The sequence below is a fragment of the Ctenocephalides felis genome, unplaced genomic scaffold (genome assembly GCF_003426905.1).
Source record: "Ctenocephalides felis isolate EL2017-DRISC unplaced genomic scaffold, ASM342690v1 CF-g0.4_SCAFFOLD_01170, whole genome shotgun sequence".
In the NCBI taxonomy this organism is placed as follows: Eukaryota; Metazoa; Arthropoda; class Insecta; order Siphonaptera; family Pulicidae; genus Ctenocephalides; species Ctenocephalides felis.
In genome coordinates, this window is record NW_020537324.1 from 59,551,029 (window position 1) to 59,575,020 (window position 23,992).

General features: G+C 27.8%; 8 protein-coding genes and 1 long non-coding RNA gene across 10 annotated transcripts; 6 read left to right on the forward strand and 3 right to left on the reverse strand.

The window, feature by feature from the left end:
* Positions 1-1,057: 1,057 nt before the first annotated feature.
* On the reverse strand, positions 1,058-4,644 carry LOC113367456 (protein regulator of cytokinesis 1-like). The gene is made up of 12 exons (XM_026609064.1): positions 4,408-4,644; positions 4,099-4,295; positions 3,775-3,892; positions 3,483-3,715; positions 3,278-3,420; positions 2,940-3,107; positions 2,706-2,878; positions 2,351-2,627; positions 2,128-2,292; positions 1,829-1,930; positions 1,414-1,512; positions 1,058-1,327 (listed from the first exon to the last, which is right to left on the reverse strand). The coding sequence occupies exons 1-12, from the start codon at positions 4,419-4,421 to the stop codon at positions 1,058-1,060; spliced, it is 1,959 nt and encodes a 652-aa protein (XP_026464849.1). The 5' UTR covers positions 4,422-4,644.
* Positions 4,645-4,815: 171 nt separating this feature from the next.
* On the forward strand, positions 4,816-7,305 carry LOC113368326 (lysosomal Pro-X carboxypeptidase). The gene is made up of 7 exons (XM_026609877.1): positions 4,816-5,032; positions 5,235-5,390; positions 5,593-5,805; positions 5,914-6,322; positions 6,484-6,594; positions 6,664-6,827; positions 7,005-7,305. Exons 1-7 carry the CDS (start codon positions 4,890-4,892, stop codon positions 7,258-7,260), a joined length of 1,452 nt encoding a protein of 483 aa, XP_026465662.1. The 5' UTR covers positions 4,816-4,889; the 3' UTR covers positions 7,261-7,305.
* A 313-nt stretch (positions 7,306-7,618) lies between these two features.
* LOC113367457 lies at positions 7,619-8,178 on the forward strand. The gene is made up of 2 exons (XM_026609065.1): positions 7,619-7,741; positions 7,893-8,178. Exons 1-2 carry the CDS (start codon positions 7,653-7,655, stop codon positions 8,176-8,178), a joined length of 375 nt encoding a protein of 124 aa, XP_026464850.1. The 5' UTR covers positions 7,619-7,652.
* Positions 8,179-8,392: 214 nt separating this feature from the next.
* Positions 8,393-8,802, forward strand: LOC113366749 (cytochrome b-c1 complex subunit 10-like). The gene is made up of 2 exons (XM_026608407.1): positions 8,393-8,553; positions 8,633-8,802. Exons 1-2 carry the CDS (start codon positions 8,501-8,503, stop codon positions 8,748-8,750), a joined length of 171 nt encoding a protein of 56 aa, XP_026464192.1. The 5' UTR covers positions 8,393-8,500; the 3' UTR covers positions 8,751-8,802.
* A 57-nt stretch (positions 8,803-8,859) lies between these two features.
* LOC113366750 lies at positions 8,860-9,401 on the reverse strand. 2 transcript variants are annotated; one of them, XR_003366297.1, is made up of 3 exons: positions 9,246-9,401; positions 9,068-9,165; positions 8,860-9,010 (listed from the first exon to the last, which is right to left on the reverse strand). It is a non-coding gene; the product is annotated as an uncharacterized LOC113366750 (long non-coding RNA). The 2 variants fall into 2 exon arrangements; XR_003366296.1 differs by lacking the exon at positions 9,246-9,401 and having other exon boundaries at positions 8,994-9,010; positions 9,068-9,237.
* Positions 9,402-9,597: 196 nt separating this feature from the next.
* On the forward strand, positions 9,598-10,868 carry LOC113367458 (DNA oxidative demethylase ALKBH2-like). Its single transcript, XM_026609066.1, has 4 exons — positions 9,598-9,887; positions 10,090-10,269; positions 10,479-10,639; positions 10,729-10,868. Exons 1-4 carry the CDS (start codon positions 9,697-9,699, stop codon positions 10,866-10,868), a joined length of 672 nt encoding a protein of 223 aa, XP_026464851.1. The 5' UTR covers positions 9,598-9,696.
* A 1,066-nt stretch (positions 10,869-11,934) lies between these two features.
* LOC113368355 (gametocyte-specific factor 1-like) lies at positions 11,935-13,101 on the forward strand. Its single transcript, XM_026609905.1, has 4 exons — positions 11,935-12,269; positions 12,383-12,558; positions 12,695-12,817; positions 12,911-13,101. Exons 1-4 carry the CDS (start codon positions 12,230-12,232, stop codon positions 13,061-13,063), a joined length of 492 nt encoding a protein of 163 aa, XP_026465690.1. The 5' UTR covers positions 11,935-12,229; the 3' UTR covers positions 13,064-13,101.
* Positions 13,102-13,274: 173 nt separating this feature from the next.
* LOC113368354 (adenylate kinase isoenzyme 6) lies at positions 13,275-14,088 on the reverse strand. Its single transcript, XM_026609904.1, has 4 exons — positions 13,939-14,088; positions 13,734-13,885; positions 13,531-13,676; positions 13,275-13,475 (listed from the first exon to the last, which is right to left on the reverse strand). Exons 1-4 carry the CDS (start codon positions 13,973-13,975, stop codon positions 13,289-13,291), a joined length of 522 nt encoding a protein of 173 aa, XP_026465689.1. The 5' UTR covers positions 13,976-14,088; the 3' UTR covers positions 13,275-13,288.
* A 119-nt stretch (positions 14,089-14,207) lies between these two features.
* LOC113368353 (scm-like with four MBT domains protein 2) lies at positions 14,208-23,547 on the forward strand. Its single transcript, XM_026609903.1, has 14 exons — positions 14,208-14,364; positions 15,216-15,337; positions 15,534-15,837; positions 16,208-16,351; positions 17,007-17,229; positions 17,427-17,563; positions 17,632-17,855; positions 18,096-18,225; positions 18,372-18,481; positions 18,980-19,167; positions 19,327-19,449; positions 20,439-20,600; positions 20,667-20,826; positions 22,677-23,547. Exons 1-14 carry the CDS (start codon positions 14,269-14,271, stop codon positions 23,278-23,280), a joined length of 2,727 nt encoding a protein of 908 aa, XP_026465688.1. The 5' UTR covers positions 14,208-14,268; the 3' UTR covers positions 23,281-23,547.
* Positions 23,548-23,992: the final 445 nt, after the last annotated feature.

Below are 23,992 nucleotides of genomic sequence, written 5' to 3' on the forward strand. Positions count from 1 at the left end.
GCGCCCGCATTTTTTGCATGCATCGCATGCAAGGCAGGACCGGCCCTGTATATATATATATATATATATATATATATATATATATATATATATATATATATATATATATATATATATATATATATATATATATATATATATATATATATATGTATGTATTTGATATAAAATGCAGCCTTATCATAAAAGTTTTAAAATTATTTTCAATTCTTGTGTTCTTATACATTTCAATATTTAGGTGTGTTATCATTCAGTTAAAATAAATTTTACAAATTTATTACTTATTTTACATATGCATATCAAACCAAAAACAAAATAATAAAGCATTGAAATTATTGAAGACTAATAATAGTATTGTTTGTAATATTTTCTTTATTTCAACAAGGATTAAATAAACATTTTAATATTTATTTTTGCTTATTTATTGTGTTTTCAGCTTGTATAAAAATGCTTCATTATTATTATTTATTTTAAAACTTTTTTTTTCAAAAGTTCTTTTTAGAAATTAATGCCAGAAATGTTTTTAACGAAAGTGAGTCTTTTTTATGGTTATTGATTCACTTCAACCTATAAATTTCCAAATTTTATTTGTTTACTAAAAACATAGAACATTTATAAAGTATTATTTTATCAAAAAACAATCTGGTTCAAAATAGATTCCATAACAATTTTTTAGATAATTTGATAATTACATGTTGTTTATGGAAAGTATTATTTGTGCTGAAAAAGCAATCTTAAAATAACCAAAATTATATAATGGAAATTATATTATGTTCATATGTAAAATATACACCACAACTATTATACAAGGAATATATATTTTATATAGATAATACAATAATGTATGAATTATATAACAGAACAGAACAATTATACTATTGTAAATCCATTTTGTGAATAAAAAAATTTTATATATAATTCATTACTTAAAATAATAATAAAAATACACACAACATCACATTCAATGCTAACAGTCACTCATCTAAAAATAGCAGTACTATAAAAAAGTTTTAAAACTCTTAAAACAATTACAAAAATTAATCAATAAATAAAATTCCTATATTATAATTGGCAAATTTTTCGTAGACAATTTGTTATTGTATGATCCTGGTGACACGTTGCTGGAAGATCTGGTCAATCCAGGTGTTTTATTCTGACCTGAAGTAGTAAATGTATTCTGCCGAGTCATTCGAGTATTCTTTGATTGTGGTGGGGTATTTTCTGAAATAATTATTCTTGGCGGAGTTTTAAGCAAATTTCCAGTTGGTAAAGGCATGTTATTGTGTGCTATACTGCTTCTAAGATGGGAATTCTTGGATAAATGTGTCTACAATATATAAAAAATTATGATAGAAAGTGTAAGAAATTTTTAAATTAGTTAATCACAATTGTGAAATCCAAATATTTAGTTACCTTAAATTGTGCATAAGCCTTTGAAGTATTTAATAATTCTTCTGGTGCCACATTTGATAAGGTTTTCTTCATTTTAACAGCTGATTTTTGATTTCCAGACTACAGAATAAAGATCATTAATTTGTTATTTATATTTAATAAAGGTTTTATCATGCAAACATCAGTAGAAAATAATCCCACCATAATTTAAGAAATGTATTTGTTTTTGTTCAAAAAAATCATTGTTAGGATTGTAAGTATTATGTCGAGTAATGCATTATCAAAGCAGTTAATGAATATTATTATTTTTTCATTAACACAACATATGTCATATCAATCAAAATTTATATGCGAAATGTCTCATATATAATGAACAAAAAAATATCTGTACAAACATAGGAGTAATGGTAGTTTCATAAAATTTTTTGCTACATACCCTTCTCTTAAATGAAGACTGTCCTTTTTTCAAAGACAACACATTGGTATTCACTTTTGTTGCTCGAGGTGTATTGGTATTTTTATTGGGAGTTTTCAAAACCTGAAATGATGCAAAATGCATTATTCAATCAATAATTAACACTTTAAAAATATATGAATCTAAAAATTTCTCAGTTAAATATTTAGATCATATTTTTCTACATTGTGACCAAATATTTTCATTATAACTGCAATAAACTAAACCAGTATTAATTTTGAAGAAAGTGTTTTATATTAAATTAGAGTAATTAAATTTACCCGAGGTGTTAATACAGGGCTCCTTCTTCGTTGATTGCTTGCGCCAGGAGTGCTAAGAACATTTAAACTCGATTTGGTATTGGCAAATAGACGTGTTCTTGTTGAACTAGCTGTAGGTGTTACAGCCTTTGATTGCTTACGTGCTGATAATTGACATTCTTTATCCTATGAAAAAATAATTTGTGATTAAATGGAATATTTACAAAGTATTTTTATAACTTACTATCTTTCTTTCTAAGTGCTTGTTTTTGATTAAGATCTCAATATCTTCACCATAAGCAGTAAAAACTTTGCCAGTTTTTATTTCATATTCTTTAGCAAGAAGCAATAATTCCTCTTCTACTTTAGGAAGTTGAGATGCAATTTTTTTGCGTTCTTTTTCTTCCTGAAGCAACTTTCCACCACGATTATTGTATCTATTGGCATCATTACTTTTACTTTCTAAGGCATTCAACTTTTCCCATAGCGTTTGCCTTTTTGAAAGCAATTCAAAAATTTTCCTGAAATTTGATGTAAGTATTTAATGCATATTTTAATAAATAATGATAAGGAACATTATAATAAAAACTATAAATTACTGGTTATGATAATAGAATTGCTCCAATTGTTCCACCATCATTTCATGTAAGGTTAACAAGTCTTCAGTGTAGAAGTCACTTTGATAAGCTGAAAAGCTTGATCTCTCTTCAGGTGAAGTCATACATCTGTCCCACCACATATTAATTTCTTTTCTGATTTTTTCTATAAAAACCTGCAATAAAGTGAAATCCAATTCATATAAAGTTCAATTGCAAAATAGATGGTATACTAACTTTTATATTATTTTTCTTTTTTTCTTCACATTTCTTTATTTCTTCTCTCAAGGCAGATACGGTTTTACTTCCATGCCCAGGATATTTTAGGAGAAACTCATTACGCACATTAAAATCTTCTTCCAAGCGTTCCCATAAAGCACTAAGGCGTTCACGTAATTCTAAAACCTGATATTTAAATCAAATAACATTAATAATACAAAAAAATTGTTATAGAGTAAGAAATATAGAAATATATCAGCTTCTTCTAAATTCATATGTTTGCAAATTTAGACAAAATTAAAGTAACTGTTGACATTAGACATTTACATGTTGCACTAATGTATTTTCATACTCACAATATTTTTAGATCTTTCAAGCTTGTTTACATAATCAGCATGTGCATTACGAACACGCATCATAACAGCATCTGTAACTTTCATTTCGGAGTCACTCAGAAGAACAGCTTCAAAATCTAGTGATGGCTTTATTTCGAGCTCATCTATAAAAACAATTGTCCCTAGTTAGTATCATGAAATATTACTATGTTTTTAAATTATTTACCAAATATCCTTATTAGATCCTTGCGCATCTTCTCTAACTCTGTTTGCCTCAAAGATTTTTCCTGTTCCAAGTCGAACAAGTACTTTTGGAAAACTTCAATATCGTGACCAGAAGGCAATGTTGGACTTGTTGATAGTCCTTTCTGTTTGAATCCTAAATCTTTGCATAAACTCATTTCTTTGCCCAACAAGTCGTTAATGACAGATTTCCTCTCATTGTAAATCTTATTATAACTGAAAAATATTATTCCAGTAACGAAATTGTTCATTATAAATAAAATCAAACTACTTACTCATATAATTTTTGTTTGAGAATTTCAATAGCTTCAAATAGCACTAAATCTTGTGTGCATTCTTCTGGCAAAGGCTCTGAGAGCAGTTTACATGTTTCTGTCACATCCTTCATTAGTTCTATACGAAAAGAAAAATATATTTGAGAATAGGTTTTTAGTAAAGTATGTCACATTATTAATTTGATGAAAATACTTCTTTGGAAAAGTGAATAAACAAATAATTCATTGATGTTAAGTGTCACTTTTTTGTTTGTCTTATTTAATGGCTCATGTAGGTAAGTGGAAAATAACCAGAAGAATATGTTAGATATAAAATATACATACTTTCCAATTCTTGTATATATACATCTTTAACTGATTCAGCTTCTTCGATAATATCACTGTAGAGATCTGCAACATGATCTATAAATTTTTCACAGTTGTTTCTTATAGTTTCTTCTCTGTAACTGTGCTGCCAGATACCGCATAAATCTTTTAACACCTTGTATGTTCTTTCTTGAACTTGTTCACTGATGCGTTTGCTATAAATGTTTAAATAAATTAACTACCAGTATTTTTCTCATAAAAGTCAGAACTAAAATAACGACATGCATGTTTAACGGTTTTCATATCAGAGTTACTTTAAAGACTTACCACAAATTGTCCATGTTAATCGTATTTATTATTTTTGTACACAGATAAATACTTTCAAATAAAAAATTCTTAAAAATTTAAAACACTTTTAAAGTATGAATATAAAACTATAACATATTTTTATTAGCGACAAGAACTACTTGCTTGTTTGTTTTTGACTCGTAAGTTAAGTTGTGGTTGTGACTTGACTTGTGAGCGAAACACCAATACAAAAATATCAAAATCGTTCTGACTTTTTATACTTGTTTATCTGTGGTTCTGACCTGACCGTCGCATGTGTTATCATCAAGGTGGCTAACATGAATACGGTGTATTCTAATATTGTCTAGGGTGGCTAACCTGAGTAGTGAACTTGTATTTATTTCGTCTGTTTTCAAAATTGACAATTAAGATAACATAACAGTAGGAGCAATGTGCAAGTTACTAAGCAGATAATTATTTTCTTTATCAATGTTTATTGTTTAAACGATTCAACTCTTAAAATGTTTCAACAAATATCATATATTGTATTAGGTTTAACATTGCTCATTTTTTCGTGTGAATCAAAGTACACCTATTCTATAAAATATGCAGATTTACCAATTGATCATTTCTCTTTTACAGTAAATGATACTTTTAAGTTAAGGTATGTATGACACACAAACTATTTTGCCAATAACGATCAAAAATTATAACTTATCTCAATTCATATATATCTCAAACAAATCTCAATATTACTTTCCAGGCTTTGGAAGGAACAAACTTATCCCTTTAACATTGTCGACTATTCATCATTTTCTTTTACTTTATTTACTTTACTTTTTTTACATTTACTTTATTTTTTTTAGATATTTAATTAATGATACATTTTGGGATTCAGAAAAAGGACCAATAATATTTTACACAGGCAATGAGGGTGATATTGAACTATTTGCACAAAATACAGGATTTATATGGGAATTGGCACCCCAAGTTAAAGGATTAATAGTATTTGCTGAACACAGGTGTCTATTTGATTTAACTTCTTTTTACTAAATAATATGTGATATCTTCATTAAACAAACTTTTTCTATAAACGATAATGATTTTTTTATACATATTTTTCTATTTTGTTGTATTTAGCTTTTATTTATTATAATACTTAGTTATTAAATTTTTGTCTTTGAAATAATTTCTCTAATAAAACATTAATGCTCTATTATGTAGATATTATGGAGAGTCATTACCATTTGGAAATGCGTCATATACCAACTTATCTAAGTTAGGTTATTTAACATCATCTCAAGCTTTAGCTGATTTTGCAAAACTTTTACAAGAAATAAATAGACCTAAAAAATATCATAGCTCTAGAGATACAACTATTCAAGGTAATCCAGTAATTGCAATTGGTGGTTCATATGGAGGCATGTTAGCGGCATGGTAAGGATTAATATGCTGATAAAATTGATTATTTAATTAACTAGATGAATAATATGAAACATTATGAAAATATTGACTGTTGAATTACAATGATTATTTTATTACTAGGTTTCGAATGAAATATCCACATTTAGTGGTTGGAGCCATTGCAAGTTCAGCACCAGTTTTACAGTTTTCAGGAATTACACCATGTGAAGTTTTCAGTCGAATTGTTACTTCTGATTTCAAAACAGCATACAATGCAAATTGTTCTTCTAATATAAAAAAATCTTGGGCGGTTATGAAAAATTTGTCTTCAACTGCAGAGGGTTTAAAAAACCTGACAAAAATCTGGAATTTATGTAGTCCGTTGAAAAATTATAAAGATTTGGAAGATTATTTAGTTGATACTTATGGTAACTTGGCAATGGCAAACTATCCTTATGAGGCCAACTTTTTAGCTCCAATGCCAGCATATCCAGTACGTGAAGTTTGTGCTCGACTTAATGAAACATATGATGCAGAACACATTGTTGAGGTATGTAGTATATAAATCTCATAACTTTGATTTTGATTTCAGTATTAAATATCAATTTATAATCTGTAAATTTAATAATACTTTCACAGTTAAGAGAAACATAAAATTTATGGTTAATTTCAAATTTCAAATATTCTGTACTTTTATATTATTGTCTTCAGAAACTTCAAGCAGCCTTGACCATTTATACAAACTACACAGGAAAAGTTAAATGTTTGGATATAGATGTTCATGCCACGCCAGAACTAGGAGATGAAGGATGGCATTTTCAAGTAAAACATGTCTTGATAATTTAAATTTGTAAAAATAAATTATTTGTTAACAAATAATGTCTTCAATAGAGTTGTACTGAAATGGTGATGCCAATGTGCAGCAATGGCGTAGATGATATGTTTCCAAATATAAAATGGAATCTTAAAGAGTTTTCTGATGATTGTTATAAGAAATTTGGAGTAAGACCACAAGAATTTGCAGCTGCTCTAAATTATGGAGGATCTAACTTGGGGTAATAAGCATCATAAATCTGTATTAATTTTTTCATTTTAGCAAGCTTGTGAATTATATAATAGTCTGTAGTAATTTTATAAAATGTGTTTAATAATTAGTTCATTTTGAGCATGCTAAAATTTTATAGAATAATGATTCTTTTATACTGTGATTATTAATGTTCACCATTCCTCAGAGCTGCTAGTAACATAATATTTTCTAATGGTTTATTGGATCCTTGGAGTGGTGGAGGAGTTTTGAGAAGTATTGGAGACACATTGATAGCAGTGATTATCCCTGAGGGAGCTCATCATCTTGATCTTAGAGCTGCAAGTGAATCAGATCCTAGCTCTGTTGTGCAAGCGCGTTCATTTCATACAAAAACTATACAACGCTGGCTCAAAAATTACTGGTCTAAACATGGATCCAAGTATCGCCATTCAATGCTTTAATGTATATAAATAAGTTTGATTGTTAATAATATATGACCTTAGAAATCAAAATATGATCAAGTTTTTAAAGTTATGGATACTAATAATACTTCAATACTCAATTATATGTAAAATGGTTGTGAACAAAATAATGTTTATAACTATATTTTTTTATATTTAATATATATAAAGCAAAATTTGCATAATGATTTTACAAATAAAATATATATATGAGAACCAATTTTTGTAAATGAAAATGAGTTATCAATGTACTGAGCAAGTTTAGATCCAAACTTTCATTTGATTTAAATTGAAACAAAAGTTAAAACATATATATTTTTTTTAAATTAATATTAGAATTTATGAATAAATTATTTATATAAATTTGATGCAGATGTGAAAAATCACAAAAAATGTCTGGAAAAACTACAGAGCATCAAAATTCACCTAAGTCGTCATGGCTTTTACCATCAAGGAAATTGTTGGAACAATCAAAAGCTTGGTAAATAAATTATTTGAATCTTCAAATTTGTATGAAACATCGGATTGAAATATTCATAAAATCATTCCCTCTTATATTGAAAATGGTTTATTTAGTTAAATGCTTTCTTTGTCTATATAATTTATGACATAAAAAATATTTTGTCCAACAGGGTTTTTACTGGTTTTGCTTATGGAACTGCAGTAGCACTAGGTGTTCTTTATTTTACAGAATTCAAAACTGTTTTAAAATATCTTCCATATTACAATTTGGGGTATGCAACAGAAATACAACCTGCCCCCAAACCACCAAGCAAACAAGAACAAGAAGAACAAGTAAATTCCGAAAACACTCCCGAAGATAGGAGTAATGAAAATGATAATAGCAGCAATGGTAACGAAAATACCAGTGTGAAAAATACAAGTTACTCAAAGAAATATCACAAGAATATTCATTAACGGTACTTCGATAATTTAAAAAAGTAGAAGATGTTACCATCAGTTCCATTAAATTTTAGTAATACGTGTTTCTTTAACTTGTGAATATTTTTTAACTGTTGCGATCTAATTATTGTATTAATTTTTGTATAATTAACGTCCCAATATATAAGTATTGCCAGAAGCTGCTGCATCAGTAAGGTTTTTATTCAGCACGTGGTAATACTAAAATAATTTTTGACAGCTGTAATTTTTAATCCCTTATTGAAACAATAGCGCAAAGCTAAATTCTGCGCTTAAAATTATTTATTGAAACCGAGGAGCATTGATTTAAGTAAGCAAAATGAGTATTTTGAGAAAACTCGGGAGTAAACACATTGAGCAAGCAAAACAGTGGTGAGTGATACTAGTTATTGAAAATTCATCTTACATAATAGCAAGTTCAATTATTTTTCTTTAAATTTTGTCAATACAGGGTAGGAACGTCTGCTGGTTTTGGTCTAGCTGGTGCATATGCCCTTTGCTACTTCACTGATTGGAAATTAGTTTTACAATACTTGCCCTACTACAATGGCAAATATAAGGATCAATAAATGTTTAAAGCTGTAGAAAAACTTGAGTAATAAATTTCGATATATAGTATCTATTTATTTATTTATTTATATATACATTTATTCACTTTTAGATTTTTTCTCCATTTCAAATACATAATTAGCAAATGCTTCATTTCTGTCTCCTCTGCTCCGTTGTAGCTTAGGGGATATAAATGATCTATAGCCTATAAAACTCCCAGTGATTGCCACCATGCCTCCGAATAATAGAAAATAGTTCATTTTGGTGTATCGTCTAATTTCTGGAATAATAAAATAATCAAGCATTTTTAAAATTATTTTTAAATATTTGAAAATACCTCAGTATTTCGTTCAATTTTTATTCCAAAATGTTGTTCTAGAAGTGGTTTCCAGATGTAAACACCGCCAAATACACCTAATGTTGTTACCAAGAAAACTGCTGGAAAAGTAAAATTTCTTGGCTTTCTAATTCTCATTATTAATGTAAATAAAATAGCGCGAGTGAAGACACTATACCTTCATGTAGAAAATTTGATTATATAGCCGAGGTTAAGTGCGTATGTTAGATTTTTATACATTTATTAAACAATTTCAGTAGATAAATACTTTATATGCAAGTTTTTTAAATTGTGCAGTTTTAATTAGTTTATTACATTGCCTAGGATTTTAGCAAGTTTTTCGTATTTTGATCTTTACATAATATAATCCTAACCTCAAAGAATGATATGAACTTAATACCAACATTGTTTGTTAATGTTAAAAGACAGCGGGAAATTCGGAACATTTTCTCGTTGTTCTTATTTTCCAAACATCATAAATTAAATAAAAATAAAGTTTTTGCATTGTCAGATTATAAGATCAAATCAGATAAAACTCATTTCGGGGAATTTTATTCATCTCTTGTGATTCTGACGAGTATTGTATGTTTCAAGTTTATATTTGTGTTATTTAAATACCTATTTGCATTATGAGAATTTCTCAAGAAATGCGTAAAGTTGTCTTTGACGACAGAGAAATTGAATTACATCTCAGAAAATATGAAGACACTGGATTGAATTTAGATTATTTTCAATTTTTGGATAAATCTAAAGCGGATGACCTGTTTCGTGATTTGGAGGAAAATGTCGTTTACTACAGCGATGAATATTCGAGAGTGCGGTATCAATGCTATGTTAAATAAAGAAAATATTTATTTATAATTTTGTTCTTTAAATTCATAAAACAAGTCTTTCGATTTTGTATGTATTTCATGAACTGGTTGATAACATGGCAAAAAGAAATGTCTTTATTTCATTTGCTTTGACTTTTTAAGTTAAAAACTTAAATATTATCAAACTATATATTAAATATTTTTTGTCAGTATTTTTGGAAAATGGCATTCAATACCTAGACAACAAGTAGCTTATGGCGATGATGGTGTATCATACACATTTTCTGGAAACACGATCAAAGCCCTACCATGGATTGAAGCTATTTTGGATATTCGAAACAAATTAAAAACATTAACAGGATTTGAATTCAATTTAGCCCTTGTGAATAGGTATTTTCTAATAGTATTATTTCATTAAATCCTGATGATATTAACCATTAAACAGCCCTCACCTTTTTTCTATTTCAATTGCACAAATATTTAGTATGCTAATCAACTTGTGCATATATAATAAATTTTGTCACATTTATTGTATTATTCTGTTAACAATAAGTTGCATTTTGATAACATTATTTACTTATTCATATTGATATTATTAGATACCGAAATGGCCAAGATCATATTGGTGAACATAGAGATAATGAGAAGGAATTGGATGCTAATGCTCCTATAGCATCTTTATCACTAGGTGCTGAGCGTGTATTTAAATTGAGGCATAAAGATTGTCGCAAAAAAGAAACTAACTGTATTATCAAACCAGGTGAATCAAACATTTATTTTTATCATGCAAGATCATTATTGTTATAAGTAACAGTCATGGATGCAATGTGATTTTATACTTTCTTTCAGTTAATGTTGTTTTAGAACATGGTAGTTTATTATTAATGAACCCACCCACTAATGAAATTTGGTATCATTCACTGCCCCCCAGAAAGTCTATACAAACTCCAAGAATTAATATAACATTTAGGAAAATGTGTATGATGTGAATGAATGGAAAGATGTATATAAAATTATTTAGTTTTTGTTAAATGAAATGTATAAAAATTTTTTGGCAAATGTCATTGAAACAAAAAATATGTTTATAAAATAATCAGAGTTATATTTTTTGTTAAATAATTAAGGCATAAATTAATATTCATAATGACTAATGAAGGAACAACTAATGGAAGCAGATCATAGTAGCTTCTAAAATAGGCCTTCTTTTCCTTGCAAAATTAATATCAGACCATATGTCAGAAAAATGATCTTGAATTTGAAGAAAAAGCTTGCTAACTTTTCTTAACCATGTATTTCAACATGCTCCTTATATTTCATATACATAGTTTTACTAAAAACTCAGTAAAGAATAATAGAAAATATTATACTTTGTGCTTTGTATTGCAAAATGTCACCATATAACAATTGTGAGGTTTCTAACGCATTTGATGCTGTGCAACAATCATATTACTGTTTAAAAGAAGTTGATATATTAAAATAAAATTAAACAGAAAATAATAACATGTAATAATAAACTATCATGTTACTTTCTCATGATTATTCATCAAGAAGAAATTTGAGAAAATGTTTATATTAACAAACATGGGTGCATGCACCCATACCATGATGGTATACCAATGGACTTAAAAATAATATAACCTTCTTCAAATATTTAATTATGAAAGTATTTAAAATGAATCTAGAATATACAGAATTTTTTTACGTTTTATATCATCATTTATAAGTATTGGAAGTTTAAGAGCACACATGAAAATAATAATTTTACATGGTTTCTTTGTAATAAAATTGATGATTGATTATTAGCATTGATATTTTAATTGTCTAGGGTTATTAGCATCGATAACAGTATTAACATTGAATTAAAGTATGAATATATCATATTTTAATATTGCCTGCGAATAATAATAATAATATTAGGAGCTAGGAACATGAGTCATACATGGATAACAGTTGAATATGAATATTGAATCCCCACCATAGATATAAAAGCTTCTCTTTCGCTCTTATTAAACTATATAGTGCTCTTTCACAATCAAGTTGGCCAACAGCATGAAAGAATATTAATAGAAGATCTAAGCCGCCTAAACTGTCACTTGTTAATAAAGCCTTGGAACTTGGAACTGATTTATCTTTGTTGGCTAAACGCACTTCATTTATTTCGCATCGAAGAACGAGCATCGAAAAAAGTTGATATAGCATAAATTTGCCCTACATTCGGAGCCGCGTTTGTTTATTGCAATAATAAACTCAGTTGCAAAACTATATTCGCTTGTTCGAGTTTTATGCGTTTTAACTACCTTGACCTCGAAACCAGTTAAAAAAAATCTGTTGAAAAAGACGAAGACGGACAATGCCTGCGAATTTCGGACCCGCAAACGAAAGGCTCAATGGTAAGTACTTAATTAGCATATCACATCAATAAGTTATTTGAATTCATTTACGACTTTATTGCTTTGAACTTAAATTATCATTGTAATACATAATTTCATTAAACTGTATTTAGAGCCCTGCTTGGAAACTGGTGATGAACTAGTTACCTGTCCATATGACCCCAGTCATCGCCTACGTCCAACTCGTTATCATTTGCATCTCAAGAAATGTGCAGTGCAGCACCCTGAAAAGCAATATCATATTTGCAATTTAAATTTTACGCATCATGTTCCTCCTGAAAAAATAAAGGTAGGTAAATTGTTAAGTTTATTTTATTATTTTTCATAAATTTATAAAATGTGCTTTTTTTTGCCTAATGTATGTTTTATGAAACACGGCATGAACCTTTGTTTTCCAAGAATTACTTATCATTAATACATTCTAGGAGCATATGAGAAGCTGTCCTGATAGACATAAGGTTGATTCTTTTATCTACACAACTGAGAATGTACGAAGACAGGTTTCTGCACCTGTGGTAGTTGAAGAACCTGCAGAAAGCTGGGATGATGTAAGTATTGTGTGCACATTCAATAATTGGAATTATTTTTTATAATCTTTGTATAGGAAATTATATGTATATTTTTATAATCTTTCTATATAGGAAGACTGTCCTACTTATGATCCTATGAAGGCTAATGAGAACAATCCTGTTCTTCTTTGCCTCAAAGGTGCATCAAGATCTGAAAGGAAAAATTTTCAAACCCAGCAGAGAATTAGAAACAGTCGTCTTCTGAATGGGGATCCCCCATTGTAAGGCTAGTTGCTGTTACTATCTATTAACTCCTTATCTATATATTAACCATTACCAAAGTTTTACCTAAATTTATTTTTAATAAGTTTTCAGTATGAATTCTTTTTAAATACTTTCAAAATTGAAAAAGTGTTGTTTATTAAAAGCTAACAAAGTATTATAGCTATTATGTATTAAATTTATCAAGTGTTAATTTGATATAATAAAACAAGTTATTTTAACAAAGTTTTATTTATTTTTTTGCCATTGTTCTATCCATGATTGAATTCGTTGAACATTAGATTTCAGATCTTCCTGCGAGTTCCCAAAAATTTCATGGACTATCTCTGGTTCATAGGATGATTTAGCTTCTTCAAGAAGTGTTTGAAATATTTCACATTGCATATTATCTTCTAGTTTTTTATCATTATATCCTCTAAAAAAAAAGCAGATTACTACATATTTAAGTTATAAAACTATTAATAAATTACCTTGCTTTCAGTCGATCATACAAAGTAGTTGTATCAGCTCTAACAACGAATACTATGTCAAACCAACGCTCTGGGAAAAAATCACATCCGTGGTAGTCAACAACGCAACCTCCATCTTTTACAATTTCTTCAAGTAAATCTAGTAACTAAATAAATTTTGCAAAAAAATAAATTAGAAAGTCATTATAGCAACTAATATTAACCTTGTCTTCATTAAGCACGGGACATTGGTATTCTTCATCGTACTCTTCAATACAATTTTCATCAAGGGCCATTTTCGATACATCAATCCAACGTAAATCGCATGTTTCAGAAAGTGATTTGCACAAAGTTGATTTACCTACCCCTGGCGTACCTAGGAAAATAAAATGTTAATTTGCATTTCTGATGCTATTGTATTATCTGTACCTGTCACTAAAATATTAGGTTTGGCTCTATTCGACATGACAAGAGATTATATTACTTATTATTCAAATACGGCTTTTATTATAACCTTAAAAAGGGCTTTGATTTGATTGACCATGTGCTTAAGGGCAAATGTCATTTTATGCAGATAATTTTGTAAACAAATTTCTACACAGTGACAGTTAGTGTTCTGTATTGTGGCAACACTGAATTTTAAGTTCATGCTTTCTGATATCAAATCAGAATTTTGCGGGGTGACGAGAAAATGTTATAGACTTATTATAAATTTGATTTTAATTTGTAATTAAAATATTATTTATAAATTAATCAGTCATGGAAAAAATTAATGATAAATGTGAAGTGTTTAATTGGCAAGAGTATTTAGATTTATGTAAAGCTTCTGATGTTCCTCATACATTATTTAAACATGTAAGTTGAACAGAAATCATTTTATTTTATTTTGCTTCATATTATTAACTTCTAACAACTGTTTTACAAATATTACTGAAGAATTTATATTATATATTACAACTAAGCAAAATTATGTTTTTTTTATAAATATTCCATTATGGAGTAAATTAAATAATAATAAAAATCCACTAAATTCCTATGTTTTATGTTAATTTGTTAATGATTTATTGCTGTTGTTACAATTTAGAGTTTAAACAAAAATATAATTATAACCAAGCTGCAACTGATTCTGATAAGGCTATCAAAACAACATATTACTACCCTTATCGTAACAGAAGAATTAATTAAAGGAAACAAAAACCCCACTACTATATAAAATGTTTGAAATAGAAAAATGCGTTCTAATACATAAAACCCAGAACGACAAAATCAATCCATGCCAATATTGAAACAAATCTGGGATACTCTTGACCATGAAACTAGACAGATGCAAAATGATTTATCTTAAAGTCTCTAAAACCAAAAAAGAATAAGCGAGTCTGCTGAGAACTGCAAGCTATCCATATAACAAGTTTCAAATAAAATTAAATCAATAATAGATATTGAACCCTAAAACTAAATTAATTTTATTGTTATATAGAAAAAGATAGGTGTTATTGTTATTCTCTTCATGTCTGAATGCCTATTGTATTTATATGTTTGTTTATAGTCATTGTCAAATAGATTAGACAATGAATTATTATGAATATTTTGTCAAATATTTACCATGATCTCTTATACCAGATAATGAGATACACTATTTATGAACATATATTTTAATAAATGAAATTAAAAAATAATGAATTAATTGATGTTATTACTTTTTATAGGTTGAGCAGAGCTTGGATAGGGGCTTCAGCTGTGGAATGGCTGTTGAAGTTCCTTTCAAATCCAAGGAAATTACAACCTATTGGCCTGCTGTTATAACTAAAATTTGCGGTCCTTTGATTACGTAAATATTTATAATATAAATTACAAATTATTGTAACATAAGCATACTGTAGATAGTACTATTACTGAATTTTCTTGTTTAACCGTCCATACTAATATGATAGAGAGAGCATAAAAATCTAATTTACTTACATATAGGACAAATATTCATTTATTTACTTAGGTCAACTATTCATGTAATAAAATTTTGTTTCTAGTTTAAAATATATCGGTTCAGACTCAAAGGATAAAAACAGTGAAATATGGTCGGATATCAATTCTCTATGTCACTTTGGATACTCAGCTTCACAAGGAATTGAATTAAAACCACCACCATGCTTAAGTTTACCATCCACAGTTTTGGAAGATCCAAATAGTATTGAAACTATAATGAAAGATATTCCAATTGTACCAAAGCAAGTGCTTGATGAAGGTGGAAAAACTGTTATTGACAGAATTTCTAGTGGCATGATTGTTGGTATTCGAGATGTACTCGATCCATACTTAATAAAGAAAGCTGAGGTAAAAATATACTTGTGTCAACTAGATGATTACTTTTTTTTTAACTACTGTAGAAAAATTAATTGTACATGACGGAAGTAATACAGACAAACATACAAATATTTTTTGTAACTAAAATAAATTTTCTTAAACTCTATTTATTAAACATCATTGCTTTGATATAATAAATGATTTCTATGTTTAAATATTGTTATTTTGAACATACTTTACCAAATAATACAAGATTATTTAAGATTCTCTTTATAATTTTTAATATTGTGTTTAATACATTAAAATTTAGGCAATTAAACTACAGTATCATTAAAATACTGTTTCAGCTTATGCAAGATTATGCAGCTAGATATAGGTCAAATATATATTTTTTTTATAGATTGTACTGCATGTAGGCGGAAGACTCTTTCTAAAAATGCTGAATGACCATTTGAGTACTATTTGGCTGTTCTACACTGACTACAGAATTGTTGAAGCTGAAGATTGTACTGATTCTTTGCGCTTTCCAAGTGATTTAATAATGGTATGTTATCTAAGACCTGGCTATTTTTTTAATTATAGAAATATTTTTACTAGCTTCATTAACATTCTATTTGAAATCTTCCCTAAATTTTGATTGAGCTCTAAAAATATATTATTTTGGCATTAAAAGACATTAAAAGGTCTTTGAATTTCTAATACTTTTAGACTACTTAAACATCAAGTAATTATTTCAAGAGATACATGTTGTCTGTTGAATAATGATGCCAAGGGATTTTGAATGGTAAATAATAATATCTTTGAAGAGTACTTCTGGGTGTATTGCATCTTTTAGAATGCAGTTTGCATATATAACTCTTTAAAGATTTTACTATACGTTTAAAATAACAAATAAACAATTAATTTTGAACTGCATGATACTGCATGTATGCTCGACAAGTCTTCGGAATTTATTACAAATACACTAAATTATACCATGTAAAAAAATATATTTCTTAGTGCTGTATGTAAAGATTTAAAAGGAATATTATTTCTGTTGCATTATTTATTATCCCCTTACAGCTATTCTATTTTATAAATTAACAGAAGTGATGTTTTGATATTCATATGTAATTTCAATTTATTCATATACATTAAATTTCAATAGATTATTGAGTATGCATGTGATTGAACTATGTTTTATAAAATTTTAATTTCAGAAACATCCAAAAGTGGAGCAACATTCTTTTGAATTAGGAATGCAATTGGAAATGTTGAACCCAAAAACTCGATCTACTTTTCATAATGGAATAGTTTCTAAAATTATAGATAAATATTATTTTATAGTATCACTTGTTGATAAAAATGGTGAATATGAAAGAAACAATACAGTTCATAATTCTTGGCTTTGCAGTATAGAGCACCCTTATATATTTCCTATTGGTAAGTAAGAAATTCTTATAAATATTAAAATTTTTTAACTGCTAGCATATATTTTCCTTACAATGTCCAACCCAAAAGCGTATAAATGCAATATGTAGAAAATTATTTAACTAATCCAGGATTTACAACTCAAATATATACATTTATTTAATATCACTGCTAAATTTTTAAATTAATTCATTTATATCAACTCACAGGCTGGTGTTCAAAACATGACTTGCAAATATTGCAGTCCAATGATATAGATAGCGAGAGGTGTACATACAAGGAAATGTTTTCAGCAAAATCTAATGCAGAAACTCTTGGATTTGAAGTTGGAATGAAATTAGAAGCAGTAAGTTACAAAATATGAGAAAATAATTAAACATTTCTAGGATAATCTTTCTAAAATTTATTCGCTAGGTTCATCCACAAAATGCAGACCTTATATGCGCAGCTACAATAAAATCAGTTCACGAACACTTGCTATGTATTGCATTTGATCACGAAGAACATGACAATTTATCAAAATTATACTATGTGCATTGCAATAGTAATGATATATTTCCTATTTATTGGTGTGGAACTAATAACTATGAACTTATTAATCCTTCCAATAAATCTGATTGCAATATCACACCGTCAAGGTAATTTATTAATATAGCAAGTTGTTATTTTTGATAACACAGAAATTCAAATATCTAAATTCATATCATCCTAATGAATGATATAATAATTCAGCAGACATGGTAAAAGTCTTAAATTGTTTGGTTATATTATCTAATCATCATTTATTTTTTTAAATAATTATAAGTACTTGATAATAAATTAGGCTAATTTTCTTGATCAGTTTTATAGGATTCATTATCTATAATTTTTTTTTCCAGTGATGAGGATTTAGGTCCAATAATTTATTTTAACTATAAGTGCAAAACAGGACCTATGCATTCGCACAAAAAAATATCTCAACTACCTAAATCTGTTGGTCCCGGGGAAGTCTCACAAGTTTTGAAAAAGGTATAATGATGTAATATAATTCAATGATATTTACTTATATTAAAAATATTAATTGTACAGTAATAAAATATTAGTTTTAATTCATTAATGTATGTACTGTATTATATATTTAAATTGAATAATTAATATTAATTTATATGAAATAGGTATTGAATCTTATTGTGTCAGAAGCATATCAACCTTTGAGAATATTAAGAATTTTAGAATGTGAAGATGAGGTACCACCTGGCCGAACATTAGTGGAATTGAAAGCTAGGTAACAATAGATTTTATATTATATATATATATATATATATATATATATATATATATATATATATTAATTGTTTAATATGAACAAAACAGCACTCAGATTTGTTTAACACAACTTTATTTTATGATTACAGACGTTTCGAGACCATGGTGTGTCTCATCTTCAGTGTAATTTCAAAAACAGTTACTTATATACTACACATTCTTTAATAATTTATTTAAATTTCATTTAATTTTTGGTATACAAAAAACACCAACTATTCCTTGCAATGCTTTGATGCAATGCTTTGATTTGATGCTCTGAGTGCTGTTTTGTTCATATTAAACAATTAATATTCGTTCCACTCATATCATAAAATTCTATATATATATATATATATATATATATATATATATAATGTAATATATATTTGAAAATTAAGAACCAAATAAAAAGTTCTATTTATTATAATATATCAATTGAATGCATAATTATAATTACATGATTTATTTTTTATTTCAGCAATTATAACAGCAATAAAGAAAAAGTAACATATAGAGCTAATGTAGATGTAGTAACTAAAATCGAAGATGTAGCAGAATATTGTAGAGAAGTATGTACAGCTATACAGGCGTGTCCTTATCTATTTGGTCCTCTGTATATAGGCGATAACTGTCCAGAAAATTGTGCTGGAGATAAAAATGGAAATGGTAATCTTTAATAAATAGTTGATTCTACCTTTTACATCAAACATATGAGTTCAATTTTATTGCTATTTTAAATCCTAAATAAATATTTGTTTAATGTAATTAGAAAATTATTAGTTACATTATCATATTTGTAGTTTAACATAATATTTGTTAATTCAGGAAATGACAAACATAAACCAGTAAAGCACAAACGACGAAAACGGAAAGGTTTACATTTCAAAACTATACAAGCACTTGCAGCACGTCGAGCTGCAAATCAATTGGATCACAACAATGAATCAGGTAAAAATATAAAAATCTTTATTTAATTTAAAAAAAAAGTGTGCGCATAAGGTTCACAGGTGATTGCTACTGTACAAGATGGCATTTAAGTAAAAATAAATACACATACAATTTTAAATAATGTTCATTAGTAATGTGGTAACACTCGTGATGCACACATTTATTAGTGTTAACCATTACATGCATGTATATAATGATAAATTATAAATTATATATTTATAATAGCATTAAAAATATGTATAATATTTAGAAACAATAATGTAATTAAAGCCATACTTCAAATATGACATGATCGGTTTGTGATTGTAATTAGCATTTAGAAATGAACCTTAGAGAAATGAAGTAATTATTGATAAATAAATTCTATAATATTGAAACAACTCCTAATCAAATATTGTTTTCACTCATCATACAATTGTGTTTGAAGAACTTCATGTAATTAAAATTAACATACATTCATTGACTGCTTCTATTTTTTTACTTTTTCCCTGGCGATATAATCTCATTCTTTGAACAACTGTAATATCTGTCTTGCCTAAAAAATATTTTCCATTTCAATAAGTTCAATGATTTATAGAAACTTTGAATAATATAGAAATAATTTCTAATCAATAAACTTACGTTTAGTACACGGCACAAATGTTTAATTTATTTTAAGCATTTTTCATTGAATCAAGATTTGTACTATGATGTAACTCTAAATGTTTAATTATCTATGCCGATTTACTTGTTGATATCGGTACGCATACAACTTTGATGCCGGTACGCATACAACGACAGATCTCACAGATCTCACAGATGCATTCACATGCACGACGACTAATCACAACCGACCCATATAGAAACAATCTCATCGAAAGTGAATGACGAACAGTTCGGGCGTAACGGACTTCCGTTGCATTTGTACGGATTTACACCCTAGTCGCGCCTAAAGACATAAATTTAAACTTATTTAAATATCTTATTTATGAATTGAATATGTATTGCAGACAGTGATAGTGTGCATACATCAGAACCGACATCTCGTCCTAATACGCCAACTAGTACAGCTAGTGCGGAAAACGAAAATGGATCACCAGATACAAAAAATTCTAATACTGATTTGACACCGGATAATTCACAGAAAAATGAGTTAGAAGTGAAACTTGCGGGTATGTAAAATGCTTTATAAATTAAAATTTATAATATCAAATTTTACAGGTAATCTGTTCTTACAGGTAAAAAAGGTCGTAAACGGAAACATAATTCTCATAGTCCTCCTCCTCAAGTATATGAAATGAAAACTCGAGGAGCTAAACTTCCCAATTTTAAACTGCAGATGAAGCAAGCACACTGGGATAAAAAGGATGTTGAATCAATTTATAAAATATCTTATAGGTAAGACATTTTTTCAGAAGTCGTAATAATTTTATATATCTATATACGTGGTGTGTTCAAAAAGTACCCGGAATTACTAATAATTAAATTTCGCGGGTCTGGAGTGTCTGATTGTCAAAATTTTTTTTTTATTGTGTTGGTATACATGCCCCTAAAGTATGATGAAATTTTCAGCTATATTCACTGTTTACTTTGTCTGTGGTAGTCGCTAAGGTTCGACCGTGTTTTTCTGAGCTCGGCGATTTTTACAATGGAAGAATTGAAAAGTCAAAGAATTTGTATTAAATTTTGCGTAAAAAATGAAATAAAGTGTTGCAAAGTGCAAAAATTCACCAGATATGGCTCCGTGTGACTTTTTCCTATTCCCAAAGTTGAAGAGACCCATGAAAGGACGGCGGTTTTCCTCGATTGAAGAAAATCGCCGAGAGTGCTCAAGGACATATCAAAAAGTGAATATCAAGGGTGCTTCGAAAATTGGAAAAAACGCTGGCATAAGTGTATTATATCTGGGGGGGACTACTTTGAAGGGGACCACATTAATGTAGACGAATAAATAAATATTTTTTTGAAAAAACGAAATTTACGAAAACTTTGTGAACAGACCTCGTATATATATATATATATATATATATATTATATTTTTTGATGAGTTATTTTGATTCGGACAGTAACACCAAGTAAAAAAAACGAACGCAGTTGTAAAAAAGCTTTATTTAATCATACATTTCGGTCTTCGTCGAGACCGTCATTCAGTGGAACAACTAAAAGATTTTATAACTGATGCAGAGAGAAAATAATATAAAGTTATAGAACTTATATATAAATAGTTGCAAAAAATTAGTTACACAAAAATACACTGCACTATTACACAGTATTAAACCAATTTAAAACTATATGACTTTTGACAATTTTTTTGGTAGTGTGTACAGAGATATTATGCATCCTTTCTTAAATCTTCTTTTAAATAAGTTTCTTTCGAAATGTAGGATTGTGGGATTGAAAAAATCGATGTTATGTTTGAGGTCGTTAATGTGTTCTGTGAGCATTGTTTTATATTGGTTTTTGTTTTTGGAATTGTTTTTATGTTGTGATATTCTTTTGTGAAAGTGTTGACTGGTTTCATCTATGTAAACGCAATTACAATTTGGACAATTTTGCTTATAAACTATATTACTTAGGGTTATATATATATATCTATATATATATATATATATACCGCGGTGATCCGCCATACGAGTTTAATTCGTTCCGTAATCACGTTCGTTTATTTATTTAATTATTCCCATATAAACGCATTGAAATGCCATTAATTCATTCCTGAACTTTTTTTCGAATAACAAAAATTAATTTACTATTTATCTTTCATGATAATTACTCATCACATTATAATTGAAGTGACTAACTATAAAATAATTTACTATCATAAAACACTCAAAATATTTTAAATTTGGCTTATACGTTGAAGCAACGAATCACTTTTGTGGCGGATCGTATCTCAAATCATTTGTATGTTAGGTTACTATAAGTAAGGGTACTACTGTATATCACATACATATAACTATATATTTATTTAAATGTAAATATATATATATATATATATATATATATATATATATTGTGATAAGGTTTTTCAGCCACAAGTCGAAAAAATAAAAACAGAACATAAATATAAAATCTTTTTTAATACGTTTTGAGCTATTATACTAGATCATCATTTAGCTAAAATAAAAAAGAGTAATAAAATAAAGTAACGAAATAAAATAAAACAGAATTAAAATTATACGTACCAAACCAGTTTAAAATTATTTTATATAATACATATACATATATTTTATCTTAAATTTGATTAGGTCAAATGAACCCAAGAAGAAACCAAGATATGAGTATATAACGGAATCCGACAGCAATACAAGTGGCAATGATGAAATTGAAGGTGATGCAATTTTAAATTCAGAGAAAAATTCCCCCAGGATCAAAGATGAAATAATAGAATTCAGTGGAGATAGCAATGATAAACAAGATTTCAGTAGCATTCAACAAATTAATATAAAATCTGAGGATTATGGTGATAGCAATGATAAACAAGATTTCCGTAGTATTCAACAAAATAATATAAAACCTCAGTATTGTGATGATGAACTATATCAAGTTGTAGAAAAATCAAGGACAAAATTTAATAAATCACCATCACCTCCAGAAGATGATGACGATTTATTACTTTATTCAAATCCATTGCATTGGTCAGTAGATGAACTTTATAATTTTTTACTGGAAACTGATTGCTGTGATCTAGCTGACCAGATTAGAGAAGAATTGATTGATGGGCAAGCATTTATGATGCTGGACTTACCTTTTGTGCAGAAGTTTCTGAACTTACGTTTAGAGCCAGCACTAAAATTATGTGAACATGTAGCTAGAATTAAACTGGCCTTCTTTCTTACCTATGGAAATTAACAAACTTTTTAAGTTTGATTCACCCAGGAAAGAGTGATATGTTAAGTGTGTTTCATGCTAATGTAATGTTACAATCATTGATTAGTGGCAATTAATTGCTTGTGACTAGAAACATGACATAGTGATAGTTAGAAGTATTTATTAATTACATAGTTTATGCAAAAAAATGAATTGTTCTCCAATGCATAATCTCTACTATTGACTATAATATTTTTAAGAATTGTTTATTTTAGGTATAAAATATAATAAGAATATTTCAATAATTTAGGAAACCATTGTAGTATTATTTTGTTGTTCTGTTTCATTTATTCTAATGTGTACTGTAATATATTACTACCAAATATTAAAATTATTATATAAAAATGGATGTGACATTTTTAAATTTGATACTGTTAATGCAAATTGTCAGATGACTATATTCCAAAAGTTATCATTTCATCTAATTTATTGAACTTACTGTGTGCAATATATTTTTATTTGCAAGAATACACATATTATATATATATATATATATGTTTATGTTTATTTTTATATATAGTATGTGTATGTTTAAATGAAATTTGGTTTCGAATTTCGAAATTTATTTAAACATCTGTCTTGTAGAAGTGGCAGAAAAATCAAATTAAATTTGGCGCCTTTTCTTCGTGCGACACATCTTCAAACTTCATGCTCTTTGCTGTATATTATTTCAGTGAAGTTGGCAGCCTTCACA